This window comes from Mesocricetus auratus, unplaced genomic scaffold (genome assembly GCF_017639785.1).
Source record: "Mesocricetus auratus isolate SY011 unplaced genomic scaffold, BCM_Maur_2.0 Super-Scaffold_100676, whole genome shotgun sequence".
NCBI classification, from domain to species: Eukaryota; Metazoa; Chordata; class Mammalia; order Rodentia; family Cricetidae; genus Mesocricetus; species Mesocricetus auratus.
Genome location: NW_024429266.1, coordinates 50232492 through 50250072, shown reverse-complemented (window position 1 = coordinate 50250072; position 17581 = coordinate 50232492). Strand labels below are relative to the sequence as shown.

The following is a 17581-nucleotide window of genomic DNA, read 5'->3' as shown; positions in this document are numbered from 1 at the left end:
AGGTCATAGATAACTTCTCTGCTTGTAAATTTGTGAAGAATGAGCTGGGAGTCCTTGCCTTACCTCTTCGCTTTTTTCTACTGCAGTCCACCCTGTCTCCTGATATCGGAAACTGTCTCTGTGCCTCAGTTGTGCTATGCATGACTGCATTCTGGTGCTGCTTGGGTTTGAGTGTAGGTCGGATCCTGCAATTTCCCTGAGATCCAGTCAAGTTTACTACCGAGATAAACCATCACAAAGGCTAATTTAAGAATTAATGGTTCCTGTTACGTTTTATTGGCTAATCTGATCACTTCTTATACTTGCTTTCTCCTGCTAGCTGTACTCCCACTCTTACACAGTGATGATGACATCTCTATCTCTGTATTAGGAACATTGTGTAGCATCCTCTCTAGATTCTCATCAGCGTTTCCTGAGCTGCTAGACTGATAAGGATTATCCTGAGATACCTTTTCAGCTTTTAGAGTTTGCCTTTGTGCTGTTATTATTATAACTAGTACAAACCCTCTATTGATAATAGAGTCTCTTAAGCTCTGTGGCAACAAACTGGCAGGTAGACACTGTTTCCTGGGTCCCTGGATGTTAGTTTTTCCTATCCATAAATAGACACAAACTCAAAATGAAATAGTATTTGGTTCATGTAGGGGAGGAAATAAAATAAACTGTCAGCTGGATGATGGAACAGTAGGAACAGCATTAAAAATGATGGCATGCTTCAGAGAGGGTCAGTAATGGCAAATGCGGACACAGTAGCCCTTAGCCTGGGGGAGTTTTCTAGCTAATTCTTGTAGTGTATTGGCCTCCCTCTATTATCAACTTATCTAACAACAGATAAAGTTGTGGGTTTTGGTTCCTTGAAGTAAAATTGGATTTGCAATTGAGTTAACTTTCATTTTACTTTAGTCTCTTACATCCAAGATGCTCTTGGTGTTTTTAATTTTAACCCAAACATTCTATATTTTTGAGCTGTATCATTTCTAAAACCTTTTCATCAGTTACCATTATTTTAGCAGTGTGCATCTAGCTGAATTTATTTATATGTAAGTGCTTGGCAGAGGTACTGAAAATGCACTGTGATGCTCTGATCACTTTGTTAGGCATCATTCCTCTTTCCCAAGTTTAGAATTGTCTAGTTTATTATGTCCTCCTTAGTACTGTGATGTACTACATGGCCTTTCCTGTTTCTTGGTTTATGTGTTAATCTGTTGATTGCCCTTTTCATATTTTAGAATAACAATTTGATCTGTGCTATGGTTGTGTTCCCACACTGAGGCACCTCCCATGCAGACAGCACCCACCGATCGTTATTGACTAATAATTGGCATGTATAGCTAGCCTCTATGAAGCCCACTCTTTCATGTGGGATGCTCCAGACAGTAACATACAGGGCATCAGTCATGCTTTATGTTGTTAAAGTAATGGTTAACTCAGATTTGTTGTTCTTTTCTTTTCCTCATTAAAGGAAAGAAATAAAGCTGCTAGAATTATTCAGTCAGTTGTTCTCAGTTTTCTAACCAGACGAAGACTGCAAAAACAGGCCAATGCAGCTCTAGTTATTCAAAAATGTTGGCGAAGAGTTTCAGCACAAAGACAATTGCTAATGCTGAAAAAAGAAAAACTGGCCAAACTTCAAAGTAAATCAGCATCACTTATTCAGGTATGATATTCTGGAATTATATTTAAACATTAAACATCTTTGTTGTTTTTTATTTTTTTAACCTTAGAAGGAAATATGTGATAGAATTTTCAGTGAGCATAATAAAATTCATTTTCAAGTACTGCTATCCCTTGGTGTGTCAGGATGGGATTGGTCCTGGAGCCCCATGCAGATACCCAAATTTGGAGGTATTTGCATATAACTTCTGTACTTCCTTCCCATCGTGGAAGGTTTGAAATATGTACGTGCTGTGCATGTGCTATGTACGTGCTGTGTGGATTGTAGTTGTGTGGATTCTTCAGGGAACAGTGACAGGGAAAGTTTCCTCAGGTATTTTCCATCTGTCGCTTACTTTGAATGGAAGGATGTGAGACTGGAGAATACGGGTGGCTGACTGCCCAGTTGACTAAGCACTTACTGCCTCCTTGCTGTCATTTGTTTTCTCTTTGAGAGCTACCAGTTTTAATTTGTTTGTGCTCTTGTTGATTGAAAAACTTGGAGTTTGGGTGTTTATACGTTTGAGTTTTTATTCTAGATACTGTTTCCTGTCAGGTGTCTAGTGGGCAGACTATGTCCACTTCTGCAGCTCTTTTTTCTGCTTCTGTCCTTTGTGGTAAAAAGGCTTCTTAAGTTGATGTGAACCCACTTGGTAATTCTCACTCTCGAGCATCGTAGGATCCAGATCTCACACTATGGGCTTTATTTATTTGAGTTGTTTCATGTGAGATGAGAGACAAAGGTCTAGATTCGCTCTTCTATATGTAGATTTCTAGTTTTCCCGGCACCATTTGGTAAAGTCTTTTCTTGATGGCATGTTTCAGCACCACAGTTGACAATCTGGTGGCAGCAGGTACACAGGTTTCTATTCCCTCTTTCCTGCTTTGTGAGCTGTATGTTGCTCTGTGAAGGCATCCTGCTGGTTTGGGTAGTGTGAGCTGTTTATTTTTAGTTGACACACACAATGATGATAAAATCTCTGTTGTGCTAAGCAGGGCTCTTAGGACAAGACATTTAACTTATCTTCCTTAATATTAAAGTTCACTAACAGCTGGGCATGGTGGTGCACACCTTTAATCCCTGCACTTGGGAGGCAGAGGCAGGCGGATCTCTGTGAGTTCGAGACTAGCCTGGTCTACAAAAGCTAGTTCTAGGACAGTCTCGAAAGCCACAGAGAAACCCTGTCTTGAAAAACAAAAAACAAAAATAAAAAAGTTCACTAACATTTTAGTGACAGATTCTAACAGTGATACTAAAGCTACTACACAGCTATGTGTCTACGCTCCTCCATCTCTTTAGTTTGAGTTTACCAACCAATATCTGTAAGGAGCATAGATTAAAAGCTCAATATTTGCAACTCTGAGCATGTGTCTGCTTAACTTTGCTTCATTTCGTTATAATAACATAAAAATATTTTCTAAATAGCTATTAACTGTTTTGTTTTTGTTTTTTGTTTTGTTTTGTTTTTACAAGATAGGGTTTCTCTGTATTGTTTTGGAGGCTGTCGGTCCAGCCCGGTGTCGAACTCGCAGAGATCCGCCTGCCTCTGCCTCCCGAGTGCTGGGATTAAAGGCGTGCGCCACCACCGCCTGGCAGCTATTAACTTTTAAAGTCATTTTGCATACATAAGCTAGAATGCACCTGGATAAATATGTTAATTATACATTTTGTTATGAAGAAACACAATATAGTACACATACTAGCATGTCTTGAAAGGCAAACCCATGTGATAGAAGACAATGCAGCTTGCAGCAACGGGAGTCAGCAGAATGAATGTTTCTGTAGGGTGTGCTTAGACAAGCTTGGGACCTTCACAAGGAGACATGCTGCAGGAGTGCCGGGCCAGTAAAGTTGGAGCTATTTCCTTCTTTGATTTTATATACAGTCATCTATATGTCTCAGACATAGAGAATTTGTTCCCGTTCCCTAAGAGATTCCATAATTCTGTGTATGAGCAAGATTGTTATAAAATAGCATGGTATTTGCATTGTCACAGCCACCGGCGTACTTAGCATCTCTGGACTGCCTCCTACAATGACTGCTTGTCAACAGTTATTGGCTTTGATGTCTAGAACATTATGTCAAGAAACAAGAACAAAACCTGTAACCCTTCAGCACTTTTTTTCTTCCCTTTTAGAACATTTTAACATTTGGAATATGGTGAACTACCTGATGTGGGTGCTAGGACCCAAATTCGTGTTTTCTGGACCTGGCTGGCTGAGCCAGCCCTTACCATGATTATTTTAAATCAGAATGCTAGAACAATGAGCATTTTTGAGTGTTCAATTCAGAAGTCTATGTCTGTTTTACTTTGTTTCCTTTCTTGCCTTTCTCAGGCCTATTGGAGAAGATACTCCGCCAGAAAATGGTTTCTGAAGTTGAAGTACTACTCAGTCATCCTACAGTCTAGGATAAGAATGAAAATTGCTCTTGCAGCTTACAAACGATATCTTTGGGCCACAGTTACTATTCAGAGGCATTGGCGTGCGTGCTTAAGAAGAGACCAAGATCAACAAAGATTTAAGATGCTGAAATCTTCAACCCTTGTCATCCAGTGTATGTTCAGAAGATGGAAGCGACGCAAGCTGCAGTTACAAACTCAAGCGGCAGTAACATTGCAGCGAGCTTTCAGAGAGTGGCATCTCAGGAAACAAGCAAGAGAAAGATCCGCTGTTGTGATACAGTCATGGTATAGAAGGCACAGGCAAGTGCAGAAATATACTCGTATTAGATCTTGTGTTGTAGCCATTCAGAGAAGATTTCGGTGCTTTCAAGCCCAAAAGCTATACAAGAAACGGAAGGACGCCGTCCTGACTCTCCAGAAGTACTACAGGGCATACCGGAAGGGGAAGCTAGCACGCACTGACTATCTTCAGAAACAAGCTGCCGCCATTCGACTGCAGGCTGCATTCAGGAGGATGAAGGCTCGTAATTCACACAGGCAAATTCGAGCTGCCTGTGTTCTTCAGTCCTATTGGAGAATGAGACAGGAAAGAGTTCGATTTTTAAACCTGAAAAAGATGGTTATCAGATTGCAAGCACACGTAAGAAGGCATCAACAGTTGCAGAAATATAAGAGAGTAAAGGAAGCAGCTATCATAATTCAGACTCGTTTCCGAGCTTCCATCTCAGCCAGGAAGGCTCTAGCATCTTATCAAAAAACACGGTCTTCAGTCATCGTTCTACAGTCTGCATATAGAGGGATGCAAGCCAGGAAAATGTTTACTCATACTTTAAAGTCTGTTATAAAGATTCAGTCATATTATCGGGCTTATATATCCAGAAAGAAATTTCAGAGCTTCAGAAAGGCCATCATAAAGCTGCAGTCCCTTGTCAGAATGAAACACACACGTAAGCAGTATTTACATTTAAGAGCGGCTGCACTCTTTATCCAGCAGTGGTACCGTTCCCAAAAGCTGGCTGCACAGAAGAGAAAAGAATACTTGCAGGTGCGTGAATCCTGTGTCAAACTGCAAGCATATGTTAGGGGATGCCTGGTCCGAAGGCAGATGAGGATGCAAAGCAAAGCTGCCATTTCGCTGCAGTCTTACTTCAGAATGAGGAAAACGAGGCAGCGCTACCTGAAGATGTACAAGGCGGCTGTTGTCCTTCAGACTTTCTACCGTGCCTACAAAGCCCAGGTCAGTGAAAGGCAGAAATACTTGCAGGTCAGAGGAGCAGCTGTTTGTTTACAGGCAGCTTTCAGAGGCCACCGAGTACGCCAGATAATCAGGCAACAGTCCACAGCTGCCGTTACCATTCAGAGGGCTTTCAGAGGCTACAGTCAGAGGGTGAAATTCCAAACTGTGCTCCAGTCTGCTGTGAAGATTCAGAGATGGTACAGGGCACGCAAGATTGCTTGTGATGTGCGAACCCAATTTCTCACGACGCGAATGGCTGCGCTTTCCCTCCAGTCCGCCTACCGTGGCTGGAGAGTTCGGCAGCGGCTCAGGCGGGAGCATGAGGCTGCAGTGAAGATCCAGTCTGTGTTTAGAATGTTCCTGGCCCTGAGACGGTTCAGACTGCTGAGAACAGCAGCGATAGTCATCCAGCAGCATGTCAGGGCATGGGCTGCAGGAAAGAGGCAGCGCTTGGAGTACCTGGAACTCCGTCGTGCTGCTCTGGTGTTTCAGGCTACATGGAAAGGAAAGACCCTGAGAAGACAGATCGCGCGGCAGCACGAATGCGCTGCCCTCATACAGTCTTATTACAGAATGCACGTCCAGCGGAGGAAGTGGAGGATCATGAGAACAGCCGCTCTTCAGATCCAGGTGTTTTACAGGACTTACAAAGCTGGACAGGAACAGCGCTGTTTATATTTGGAAACAAAAGCAGCTATAGTAATTTTACAGTCAGCTTACCGTGGTATGAAAGTGAGAAAGCGACTAAAGGAATGCAACAAAGCAGCAGTCACTCTACAGTCTAAGTTTAGAGCCTACAGAGCCCAAAGGAATTACACAAACTACAGAACCTCAGCTGTGATAATTCAGAGATGGTATCGGAATCTTCAAATTACAGCCCAGCAGCGTCGGGACTATCTTAACTTAAAGAAAGCAGCAGTTAAAGTTCAGGCTGTGTACAGAGGCGTTAGAGTAAGAAGACACATCCAACACATGCACGTGGCAGCCACACTTATTAAAGCCATGTTTAAGATGCATCGGTCGAGAGTCAGATACCACGGGATGAGAAGAGCAGCTGTTGTAATTCAAAGGAGATACAGAGTGTATCGTCTAGGTAAAATTCAGCGTGAAAAGTACCTGTCAACTCTGCAGGCTGTTAGAACTCTTCAGGCAGGTGTCAGAGGAGCGCAAGTCCGGCAGACTGTAAGAGAGATGCGGGTCGCGGCCATACTCATTCAGTCGCACTTTAGAAGATACAGACAGCAAACTTACTTTCATAGGTTAAGGAAGGTGACAAAAATGGTGCAGCAGAGATTCCGAGCAGTGAGAGAAAGGAACATTCAGCGTCACAACTACCATATACTGAGACGCTCTGTAATACTTATTCAGGCTGCCTTTAGGGGACTGAGAGCTAGGAGACATCTGAAAGCTATGCACGAGGCTGCCACTCTCATTCAGAGGAGATACAGAACTCTCCTCGTGAGAAGAAAATTCCTCTCTCTCAGGAAAAGTGTTATTTGGGTCCAGAGACAATTCCGTGCAAATCTTCACACCAAGTGTCGCCGACAGTTTCTGTTGGAAAAGGCAGTTGTTAAGATCCAGTCATCATACAGAGGATGGGTGGTGAGGAAAAGGATGGAGAAGATGCACAGGGCTGCCACTGTCATCCAGGCCACCTTCAGGATGCACCGAGCCTGCGTGAGGTACCAGGGTCTGAAGCAGGCCTCGGCTGTGATCCAGAAGCAATACCAAGCACATGCAGCTGCAAAACTACAGAGGCAGCTTTTCGTCAGACAGAGACATGCTGCTGTGACCCTTCAGGCTGCCTTTAGGGGGATGAAAGCCAGACGTCAGCTGAAGACTATGCACTCTTCTGCCACCCTTATTCAGAGGAACTTTAGAGCTTTAGTAGTAAGGAGGAGATTCATTGCCCTCAGAAAAGCTGCCCTGTTTGTTCAGAGGAAATACCGAGCCACGGTTGACACCAAGCATAAATTGTACCACTTCTTGCAGTTACGGAAGGCAGCCATTACAATACAGTCATCTTATCGAAGACTAGTGGTAAAAAAGAAGTTACAAGAAATGCACAGGGCTGCAGTCCTTATCCAGGCTACTTTTAGAATGCACAGGACATATGTTAGGTTTCACACTTGGAAACGTGCCTCGATCATAATTCAACAGCATTATCGAATGTACAGAACTATGAAATTACAAAGAGAAAAACTTATGGGACGTATTGGACAGTGGGATTCTGCTGTGGCTGCACATAGAGGAATAAAAGCAAGCTGGCGTTTCAAAGAAAAACACAGTGCTGCTGTCATAATACAAAGCACATATAGGATGCATAGGCAGCGCCGTTTCTACCAGCAGCTTCGGTGGGCAGCAAACATAATACAAGAAAAATATCGAGCAAATAAAAAGAGACAGCAAGCTCTTCTGCTCCATGCGTGTAAGGAAGAAACAACTCTTATGCAAATGCATCTTCAGGATTTGAACACTACAAAACAAATTCAGGACCAGCATGAGGCTGCCGTGATTATTCAGAAGCATTTTAGAGCCTTTAAAGCAAGGAGGCATGCAGAGTGTGAAAGAGGCTTCCAGGTAAGTAATTTGTCCCAGAATCACCTGGCTGCCACTCTAGAGTCACTCTGTCAAATGCACGTGCTAAAGCTCTTTATTGAGCAGAAAAATATATGTTTTTGTGGTGGTGCTGTAGCATTATTATGGATCAGTTTTGAAAAGGAAATAAAATGTTAGCAATTCAGCAGATACAACCTTCATGGCCACAGGGATCAGAGAGAAGGGACTGAGATGATGATGGGGCTCATTGTAGAGCACCAGACTATAGTGTCTCACAGATATTCCAGCAGGGTGTCACCATGTCTGGAGGTCAGAAGAGCAGTGGTTTTTTAGTTTGATTTGTACATTTTTATCACCTACTGATAACTGAACCTGTGGAAGGAAGTCTAGGAAGAAGAGGGCCTAAGACTGGGATCTGGAGAACATAAGAGCTCAAGAGTATTGAGCAAAGTCTATGTGACCCTAAGAAAGAAAGAAGAAACCAAGGACATTGGTATGAAGAAGCCAAGGGCTGGGGAGAACAGGAAGTGTGCTCAAATTCCAGATGCTGTGAATCACTGGGTGTTTTAGTTTTTAGTTAAGGATATCATCAGCTATATGACAGAAAAGTTGAACTGATCTCATGGAAAGGCAATTGAATTATATTTTGTACAAATAGGGGCTTAGGGAGGTATTTCACTTCAATTGGGAGGTATTTAGCTTTCAAAATTCTGCTGCATAGACCATATAATCACGGATGTGGAGAGGGAGCTGCTGCTCTTTCTCTCCAGAAAGTGGAGTTTATCTTATTTCTGTTCTTCCGGGTGTATTGAGGACAGTGAGCGTCTATCTGGCTTTTCACAAATCATGCATAGCTTACAGTTTTAAACTTCCGATTAGGCTGTGCTGAAGTGGGCTGGCAGTCAGTCATAGTGCACATGATAAAGTATGTCCTGCACATCCACTATTGTAATAACCACTGCTGTCAGAAGGCTCACTGTGTCTGTCTAGTAAACAGGCAAAATCCAACTTGATTTTTATAATTAATGTTTTTCCATTAATTGCATATTAACTGTTTTAATATAATATCAGTTGCATAAATTCTTTCTAGTTCATAATCTTTGACCATTATTATATCCTTATTGTATTTATATGCTTGATATAGGCTGGATTGAGGAAGTCTAAAGCTAAGAAATACTTATCCAAAGTGGAAGCTGCCTGCAGGATTCAAGCCTGGTATAGGTGTTGGAAAGCACGCAAGAGATACCTAGCTTTAGTAAAAGCTGCTAAAATTATTCAAGGATACTTCTGTGCCAAGATGGAGAGAATGAGGTAATGTATTGAAACTCTTTGGAAGTGTGTAGGATCCTAGGTAAAGTAACACTGCTTATTTTCAATTGTTTTTGTTCAATTTCTATATTTTTAAAGGTTGTGTGTTTTCACATGAAATACATCTTTTGAGATTAGTTTTCTTATGTAAGTATAACTTTGATAATATAATTTAGTAAAACTTTTTTTTTTTGTTGTTTTTTTTTTTGTTTTTTACGAGACAAGGTTTCTCTGTGTTGTTTTGGAGGCTGTCGGTCCAGCCCAGCCTCGAACTCACAGAGATCCGCCTGCCTCTGCCTCCTGAGTGCTGGGATTAAAGGTGTGCGCCACCACCGCCCGGCTAGTAAAACTATTTATATGCGTAATTCAAATCCAGAAGAATGAATGTAAAGTGAGTGAACTGGTCCAGTATTGATTTGTACTTTTTGTTGATTTAGCCACTGGCAAATACTGTTAATTTTGCGTGTGTGTGTGTGTGTGTGTGTGTGTGTGTGTGTGTGTGTGTGTGTGTGTGTGTGTGTGTGATATGTATGGGTGATAGAGACAGGTTATCAATGTCCACTTATTATTTGAGACAGGATGTTTCACCAAACTTGTAAGTTAGCTAGAATGACTACCCATCAAGCTGTAGATCTACCTGTCTCCACCCACACCTTGGTGCTAGGGTTACAGACATGCTCAGCTATGTCTGGCTTTACATGGATGACCTGGATCTGAATTCAGGTCCTCATGCTTGTACAGCAGACACTTTACTGATTGAGCAGTCTGGGTTTTGTTTTTGGTATATGGTGTATTATTTTCCTTCTACATTTTCCTTAATGGTGAAGAGCCTGATTATCAGCCTGTCCTGACAGAATTTACTTTTCTATTCCTACTTAATGTCAAACTGTTCAGAAAATTTTACTAGATATCTTTTTTATTTTAATGCCATAGTGTAAGATTTTCCTTTATCCAGAATTAATGAACCACTGCATCAGTAATTGCTTAAAATTCACTAAACAGGACTTCAAGGGTTTGAACAACTCGTTGACCAATACTGTTGGAAATGGTTTACGATGTAGGTGATGCTTACTATCAGTATTAAGGTATATGCTTGAATTTTCTGTACCAAAAATGATGACCTTTTCTCTTTGATACTTTCCTTCTTAAGAATCATGGTATTAAGAGAAGCTAATCATTATTCTCTAATTCAGTATCAAGTTCATGTCCTAGAATCGATCTTTTCCAGTAGTGTCCCTTGTCCTTTGATGATTTTATTTCAGTCACTACTTCCTTCATCTAGTAATTCTTCTAATTCCTAATAAGACTATTGGAAAATGTACAAAATTCTTTGTCCTACTGGATTTCAGAGTTTATATTTTATGCAATAGGAGATTGCTAATTGCAAAACTGGCTCTCATTGTATATGTAAAAATGTAACCACTGGAGCTAAAGTACGAGGTACATGTTTGCATTTTGTGTCATTGCCTTTCTTCCTCAGTATTGTGGGGACTACGCTGACTAGATTAAACTGATTTAAAGTTATTCTAATCTACTTTCAGGTTCTTGAAGATGAGAGCATCAGCAATTATAATCCAGAGAAAATGGAGATCTACACTGTCTGCAAGAGAAGCTCGTGAAAAGTTGATTTTAAAAGTAAGTATAAATAAAAGTCAACTCATTTGCACAATCATTAACTCAATTCAACTTACACAGCCATCTAACAAGGTGACTGGTTGTCATAGATTTTGTTTTGCTGTTGTTCTGTGGTCCTGTGTCTTCCCAGAGATGGTCACCCCAAAGATATAAAATGGATTTAAAAAAAATTTAATGCAGTAACACTTGACAAAAGTACTTCCAAGACTGTCTGGTCTTTGTGTTTGGAGGAAGTAGCCTTTTGCTACTCTCCAACATCTCTAAGAACCATTCCTGTGATGACCACATCTTCACTAAGAAGGATTCTTTTTTTTAGGAAGACCTTGACATTGGGGATAAGGATATGTGAACTCCTGCATAGGGAAAAATAATTCAATTTGAAGTTTAAAGGGACAAAACATGTATTCATTATATCTAATTAGAAATCTCAAAGGTCACAGTAGAAAGCTTTTACAAGAGCCTCCCCCCTCTAATTGTGCTGAATTTTCTGATGCTGGGGAAATGAAAATTTCCAGCTTTCATATCTCTGTATCTTAACATCTCTGCTTGGAATGCTGTAATCTTTACGAACCTTATACCTGCCTCTTCTTGAGTACTACAGATCTGCCTTAAAACCTGCCTTCCAGCCAGCTTGTTAACCTAAATGCTGTGTTTCTTTAGTAAAGGGCCCAAATTCTGCTTTTGTATCTTGTTATATGAGTTATCATATTAGAACTCTTGTGTAGTTAAGAATTATAATTACTTTGAATTAAAGTGAAAATAACTGTTGACAGTTAATGCATTTCATTTATCTAATTTTATGTGCTTAGACAATAATTTTTTCTGCTTTAAAATATTTAAATGTATGTTGCTTATATTTCTATTGAAACTTTTTCTCTCTGTACTTTAGGTTTCAGAAAAGAAAGCCAAAATTCGACTTCTCCACTTTACAGCGGCTGCATACTGTCACATGTGTGCGCTTAGAATCCAGCGAGCGTACAGAATCCATGTGGCTGTGAGGAATGCACAGGAACACATTAATTCAGTCATCTCTATTCAGGTTAGCTTGTCCTCTGCACTCACTTTTCCATGCACTTAGATAAGGTAAGGATATTTAGACTGTTGGGTGATTGCTCATAGAGTGAGTTAAGGATGAGAAACTGGTCACTGTTTTGTGAGCCAGAAATATGAGTGATCATCCACTGATGTAGTTGTACTCATCTTCATCCCCCCTCTCTAGATATTGTTTCTCTGCATCCGCGTCCAGCAGTGGCCTCGGAGACACCCTGATTGAATGGGAATAGAATTACATCTTTGTTTTGGATTTAGTTGTTTACAGTCATTTCTAGTTTTTTCCATATTTATAAGTCATTTAAGTTCTTACCTGAGTATTGTTTATTATTTAAAATATTTTAATGCAGTTAGCCTAGTTTTCTATTTGATATGCACATTGTAAAATTTATAGGGGAAATTTTTCCTTTTGTATATACTGATATATATTTATATATAAAATATTGGGGTAGAAAACAACTTGCATAATGCGGCAGAGTGTGATAAAACTCATACATTGTAAATTGTGCCTACATATATCCAAAAGCGCTAGAAGAATCTGCTCCAAGTAGAGTGGGAAAACGATGCCGCAAAGTAAGATGGAGGACCAAAAGTTATATCAATATTCCTTTCATTTTTTACATATAAATTTGTATACACATATGAACATATATGCATACACATATCCATAGATCTTGTGTGTGTGTGTATGTGTATTTTATTCACATGTATTCTGAAATAAAAGTGAAAAACCATGTTTTGGATAGAGATGGTTTCGAAGAAGATTACAACAAAGGAAGTGTATTGAACAGTATCATAAGATCATAAAAACTGACCATGAAGTTCAAGAATGTCGGCACCAGCAGAGTAGGGCTGCCTCAGTGATACAGAAGGCAATACGCCACTTTCTCCTGTGCAGAAGACAGGAAAAAATCAATAGCAGTGCCATTAAAATTCAGGTAAGTTCAAGTCTAGTTTTAGCCTAAGACTATAATCTGGGTTGCAGCTTCAGTTGAAATATAGGTTCAAAACATTACTGGCTGTCATTTTTAAATGACTCTGTTGTGTCTGTTTGTTAAGGCATGGTGGAGAGGCTATTCTTGGAGGAAGAAAAATGATGGCACAAAAATTAAAGCTATCCGCCTAAGCCTTAGAGCTGTCAATAGGAACGTTGAGGAGGAGAACAAGCTCTACAGAAGAACTGAGCGTGCCCTTCATCACCTACTGACGTACAAGCACTTGTCTGCCATTCTGGATGCTCTGAAGCACCTGGGTTAGTTCACTGTAGCAATGCTGGGTTAAGAGTAGGACTTCATTTTCCTGAGGGTGGGGAATAATACAGTGTTTCCTGAAACTCTTGATCCGTTGCTGTGAATTTCCTTGTTTATTCATCTGTTTCTCTCTCAGAGGTCGTTACCAGATTATCTCCACTTTGCTGTGAGAACATGGCTGAAAGTGGAGCAGTTTCTACAATCTTTGTTGTAATCCGAAGTTGTAATCGAAGTGTTCCTTGTATGGAAGTTGTTGGATATGCTGTTCAAGTACTGCTGAACGTAGCAAAGGTAGCTTCTCACTTTAATAACAAAATATTGTTGTCAAGAAATAGGACCCGGCAAATTAAACTTTATGTTGGCTCATTATTAGATCAGGCTTCTGTCTTTACATTCATTTATGTTCAAGAGTCTTCCTAAGAGTTAAAAAAAAAGTTCAATCTATTAACATAACTGTATATGGAAACACTAATTTTTATATGATTTAATTTATTTTGCTCATAATATATTATGTTTACCTTTTACTGTCTACATGCTAGTGATGTATGAGTTACTTCATTTTGTGTAGCTATCTAAAGTAGTTCCTGTTCCATTTTACAAAGAAGATACAGCAATAGGACTTACTGCAGTTACACACAGTCCAGGCATTAAGAGGAAAGGCTTCTGATGACCTGACCCGCGTGAACCCCCTTCCTGTGTTGATGAGAGGTGATGGATGAGAGAAGGCTCCATGCCAAAGTCTGTGTCTGGGCCCCACATCTCTATGTTGTTGCAGCTTATGTAAAGTGTCTCTTCATGCTTTTCACCGGTAAAATAAGTGCAGTACCCGACCACGCTGGGTGTTACTGAGAATAGAGAGGTTCTCATCACAGCAGAGGCGCTTCTCCAAAGAGACCACAGTGTTAGCTAGTGGTGTTTTGTTATTTTAATATTGTTATAGTGCACGTTTCCGTGTGAATCTGATGACATGGTTGGGCAAATAAGCCACTAGAAATGTATTTTAGACTCAGTACTAAAATTATCATTTCATTTTATAGCAATTTCATCTTCTCAAGAAACGAGTAATCGAGTAGCTAACTAGATCTTCTCTTTACTGTTATTCTATGTGGTAGTCACAGAAAGTTACCTTGTGAGAATCTTCCTACCATGACCTTTAAAAGCTTCCTTTTATCCACTTTAGGATATTGTCTCTCTGTCTGTCTCTCTTTATTTAGACTCTAGCTTACTTTAAAACTGTAAAAATGGGTGGAGTAAAATGATTAAGATGGGAACATGTGTGTAATACAGTATCAGAAATAACAAAATGTCATTATTAAATCTTTCACTGCTGCAGATGCTCCAAAAATTTGGCTGTAGCCTTATTTTGTGGTTAGACTGTTTAAAGGCATGTGTTCCTTATAAGTGTTAATTCATTCTTGTGTATTCAAGTATGAGAAGACAATCTCAGCAGTTTATGATGCTGAAAACTGTGTGGACACGCTGCTGGAACTTTTGCAAGTGTACCGAGAGAAGCCTGGTGACAGACTTGCCGAGAAGAGTGCGACCATTTTCACAAGAACTTGCTGCTTATTAGCTGTGCTGTTGAAGACAGAACATTGTGCTTCTGTGAGTAGCGCTTGCTCCTAGGTTTTTAATGCCTTTGATGTATATTTTCTTTAGTTATCACACTATTGTAGAACTTTATGTGTTTCCGAACCTGCTTTATTCAATGATAAAAATGAATGCACACAGACATTTTTCTAATCATAAAGAACGTGACTCTGGGCCTGGAAAAATGGTTCAGTCGTAGAGCACATACTTAGTGTGCACTCGGCCCTGAAGTTGAGTCTGAAAAAGGGGTGGGAGGGAGGCCTAAACTCTGAAAGTAGAATGTATAGCATGCATGTCAGCAACTCACTGGGAAAACTAACACATCCGGGCATGTTAGGAATTCCAGGTCTGTGTAACTGTCCTAACTCTGTCCTGCTGCTGTTACCATGTTTAAATATGAAGCATTTTAGTGTGCTGGGGGGCCGGGGGTTGGGTTCACTGAGCCTCTAGTTGCAGCTGTTAACACAGAGTAACCATTTTTCTGAGTAGATTGGAAACCTACTAAGATTTTATGCCAGAAAATATTTTCAGTGTCAGTTTTTTGTTGTTTTAGATTTGGTATATATTTTCTTTTGTTTTGAGGCAGAATCTTAACAATGTATCCTGGCTGATTTAGAACTGACTGTAGACAGGCTTGTGTCACCATGCTCAGCTCTCCCATGCAGCTTTATGTCATTCTGGCTGCTGATGGAGAATGCATTTGGGAGAGCATGTGTGGATAAGGGAGATGTTAGAGAAGAGGCAAGTGCAGATGTGCCAACAACATCTGGAATCATGTCAGTGACACGAAGAGGTTCTCTTTGGAATCACAAGACTTGGTGTCTAATTATGATGGGTGGGTTGACTAAAGTCTTCCCTTTCTGGATTCCAATTGTAACCTTTTGAGTATATGTCTTCCTAATAACTAACTTAAAAATTAGTTAATAATTTAAATCAGTCTACCTACTGAAGTTAAAGAGCATTGCTCCTAATCTGAGAAGCAAAAAGCATAGTATTGATCATTCCTGATTTCCTACAGAGAGAAATGTAATTCTTACCAGTTTTTAACAAGAGTAATTTTCTCTCTCTTTGTTTTAAAGGATGTACAAAGCAGATCAAAAGTTATCGATCGTATTTATCGCCTCTACAAACTTATAGTTCCTAAGAATAAAGTGAATATGGAAGGGTTACTTGATAAGCAGAAGCAGAATTCCTGTATAGACTTTCCTTGTATACCAGAAAGATCTGTGAAGACCAGACTAGTTTCAAGGTAAGCATTTCAATGAGGTCTGCAGTTCGATGTACTACAATGGATTCACTTAGTAAGTATTTACATTTGGAACAGGAGGAGAGCACTGGGTGAATGGAGGAGATCTAAGTACATAATGGATCATCATTATTGCTATGGCCTTGGCACTACCTAGTTACTTAAAAAGCACCCTGTGTTAAGTAGTTAAAAAAGCATGCTAGGAAGCTGACTGTAATTTTGTTACCTGTTTTCTTTAGTGAAGTAAAAGTGCATTATGTATCAACTGTCAAAAGTCCCTCTTGGCCAAAATGTCAACCTCCACTCTTCCTAAATTTCTTCTTCTAGATACGATCTTTGTAGGGCTTTGTATTAGGTTTTATAGAATGCTGTAATCAATTACCTGAAGCTTGGGGGGTGAAGCAATTTTCACTGGTATACATGTTCACATTGAGTTCCTGAAAAATAAAAACTAAAGAAAAAGTTGGAGAAGTTATGACAGATGGCAGGCATTCAAATCATGGAATTTGCTTGGAGCAAGCCTGAGAACCATTGACAGAAGCAAAATGTCAGTCCACCATTAGAAAGCCAGCTCTGTAGAAAAATCTCCTTCATTATTTTAGAGCACTGGTACAGAAGTCTGTGATTTGGATCCAAAGGCAATGAAGGAAAAAAATCTCCATGTAGTATGGTGTAGAAAAGTAATCAGCTATTGCTTCTTCCATTATTTATAATAAGGGCTGCGGCTAAAGGTTTTTATAGGAACAGATCAAGAGATCATAATAGAAGCATGTTGACAGATTTTTTTTTCTGCAATACTCCAAGGAACTGGCTTTAGCAGGAAAATATGTCAAAACCTTATCATCAGAGCTGAGATCTTCTGTGAGAAATCAATAAAGAGTTATATATACGGTTTGATTTTAAAAAAGAAAGAAAGAAAGCCAGCTCTGTGGCTGAGCAGGAGAACCAAGGTGACCATAGGATTAGAGTATCATTATTTTTAGTATTTCTTGTTAGCATTAAGATCAGATGAAGGTGACCCCAGGTTAGAATCATGTCCCCTTTTGTCACTGAGATTGTTCCATTGTCTGTGTGTGTGACATTTGATCTTCTTATTTGTGTCCAGATTCTTTAATTATTAATCAGGAAGGAACAATAAGATAAGATTGCACTAGGAAGGATTTTTTTTTTCAAGAGGATATGTGACCTCTCTACCCCATTTTCTCAGTCACTGTCATGTGTGATTATAAACTCAAATTCAGAAATGCTTGAGAGGGCGTAAGGAATAAAATAGTCAACTTTGTGAAGAGAAAGAAGCAGTATGCTAGGAAATTTCAGATGACACTTTAAAACATGGGCATGACACAGTATCCAAGCCAGATTCTGGAGGTTTTCATTACCAGTATTCATCTGTATAGGAATGGAAAAGCAACATTTGTATGCAGTTTTGAAACACAGTTGGGTTTTCCAGATGAATGCTATACGGGAAGAAATAAAGTTGATAGCATTTTCAAAGTAGATTATTGACATACCTATGCTAATTAAGAAAGAGTGCAGGCACTATATCCTTATTAACTGTAGTGTATGCTGAAGGTTGAATGAATTGGAGACGTTGAGGTGGAACATTTGGTTCAAAGGTGAACTTCAGTAAAGCATGTGGCATGTGGCA

The 17581-nt window shown here is 39.9% G+C and overlaps 1 protein-coding gene across 1 annotated transcript in view; it reads left to right on the top strand.

Moving 5' to 3' along the window:
* Aspm (assembly factor for spindle microtubules) overlaps nucleotides 1–17581 on the top strand; it is a 39759-nt gene that overhangs the window by 21491 nt on the left and 687 nt on the right. Inside the window, exons 17-26 of the mRNA XM_040738420.1 lie at nucleotides 1463–1657; nucleotides 3991–7875; nucleotides 8999–9165; nucleotides 10704–10797; nucleotides 11687–11836; nucleotides 12594–12785; nucleotides 12907–13099; nucleotides 13234–13388; nucleotides 14526–14702; nucleotides 15767–15936. Coding sequence (XP_040594354.1) covers nucleotides 1463–1657; nucleotides 3991–7875; nucleotides 8999–9165; nucleotides 10704–10797; nucleotides 11687–11836; nucleotides 12594–12785; nucleotides 12907–13099; nucleotides 13234–13388; nucleotides 14526–14702; nucleotides 15767–15936 — 5378 coding nt within the window. The remainder of the gene's footprint in view (nucleotides 1–1462; nucleotides 1658–3990; nucleotides 7876–8998; nucleotides 9166–10703; nucleotides 10798–11686; nucleotides 11837–12593; nucleotides 12786–12906; nucleotides 13100–13233; nucleotides 13389–14525; nucleotides 14703–15766; nucleotides 15937–17581) is intronic.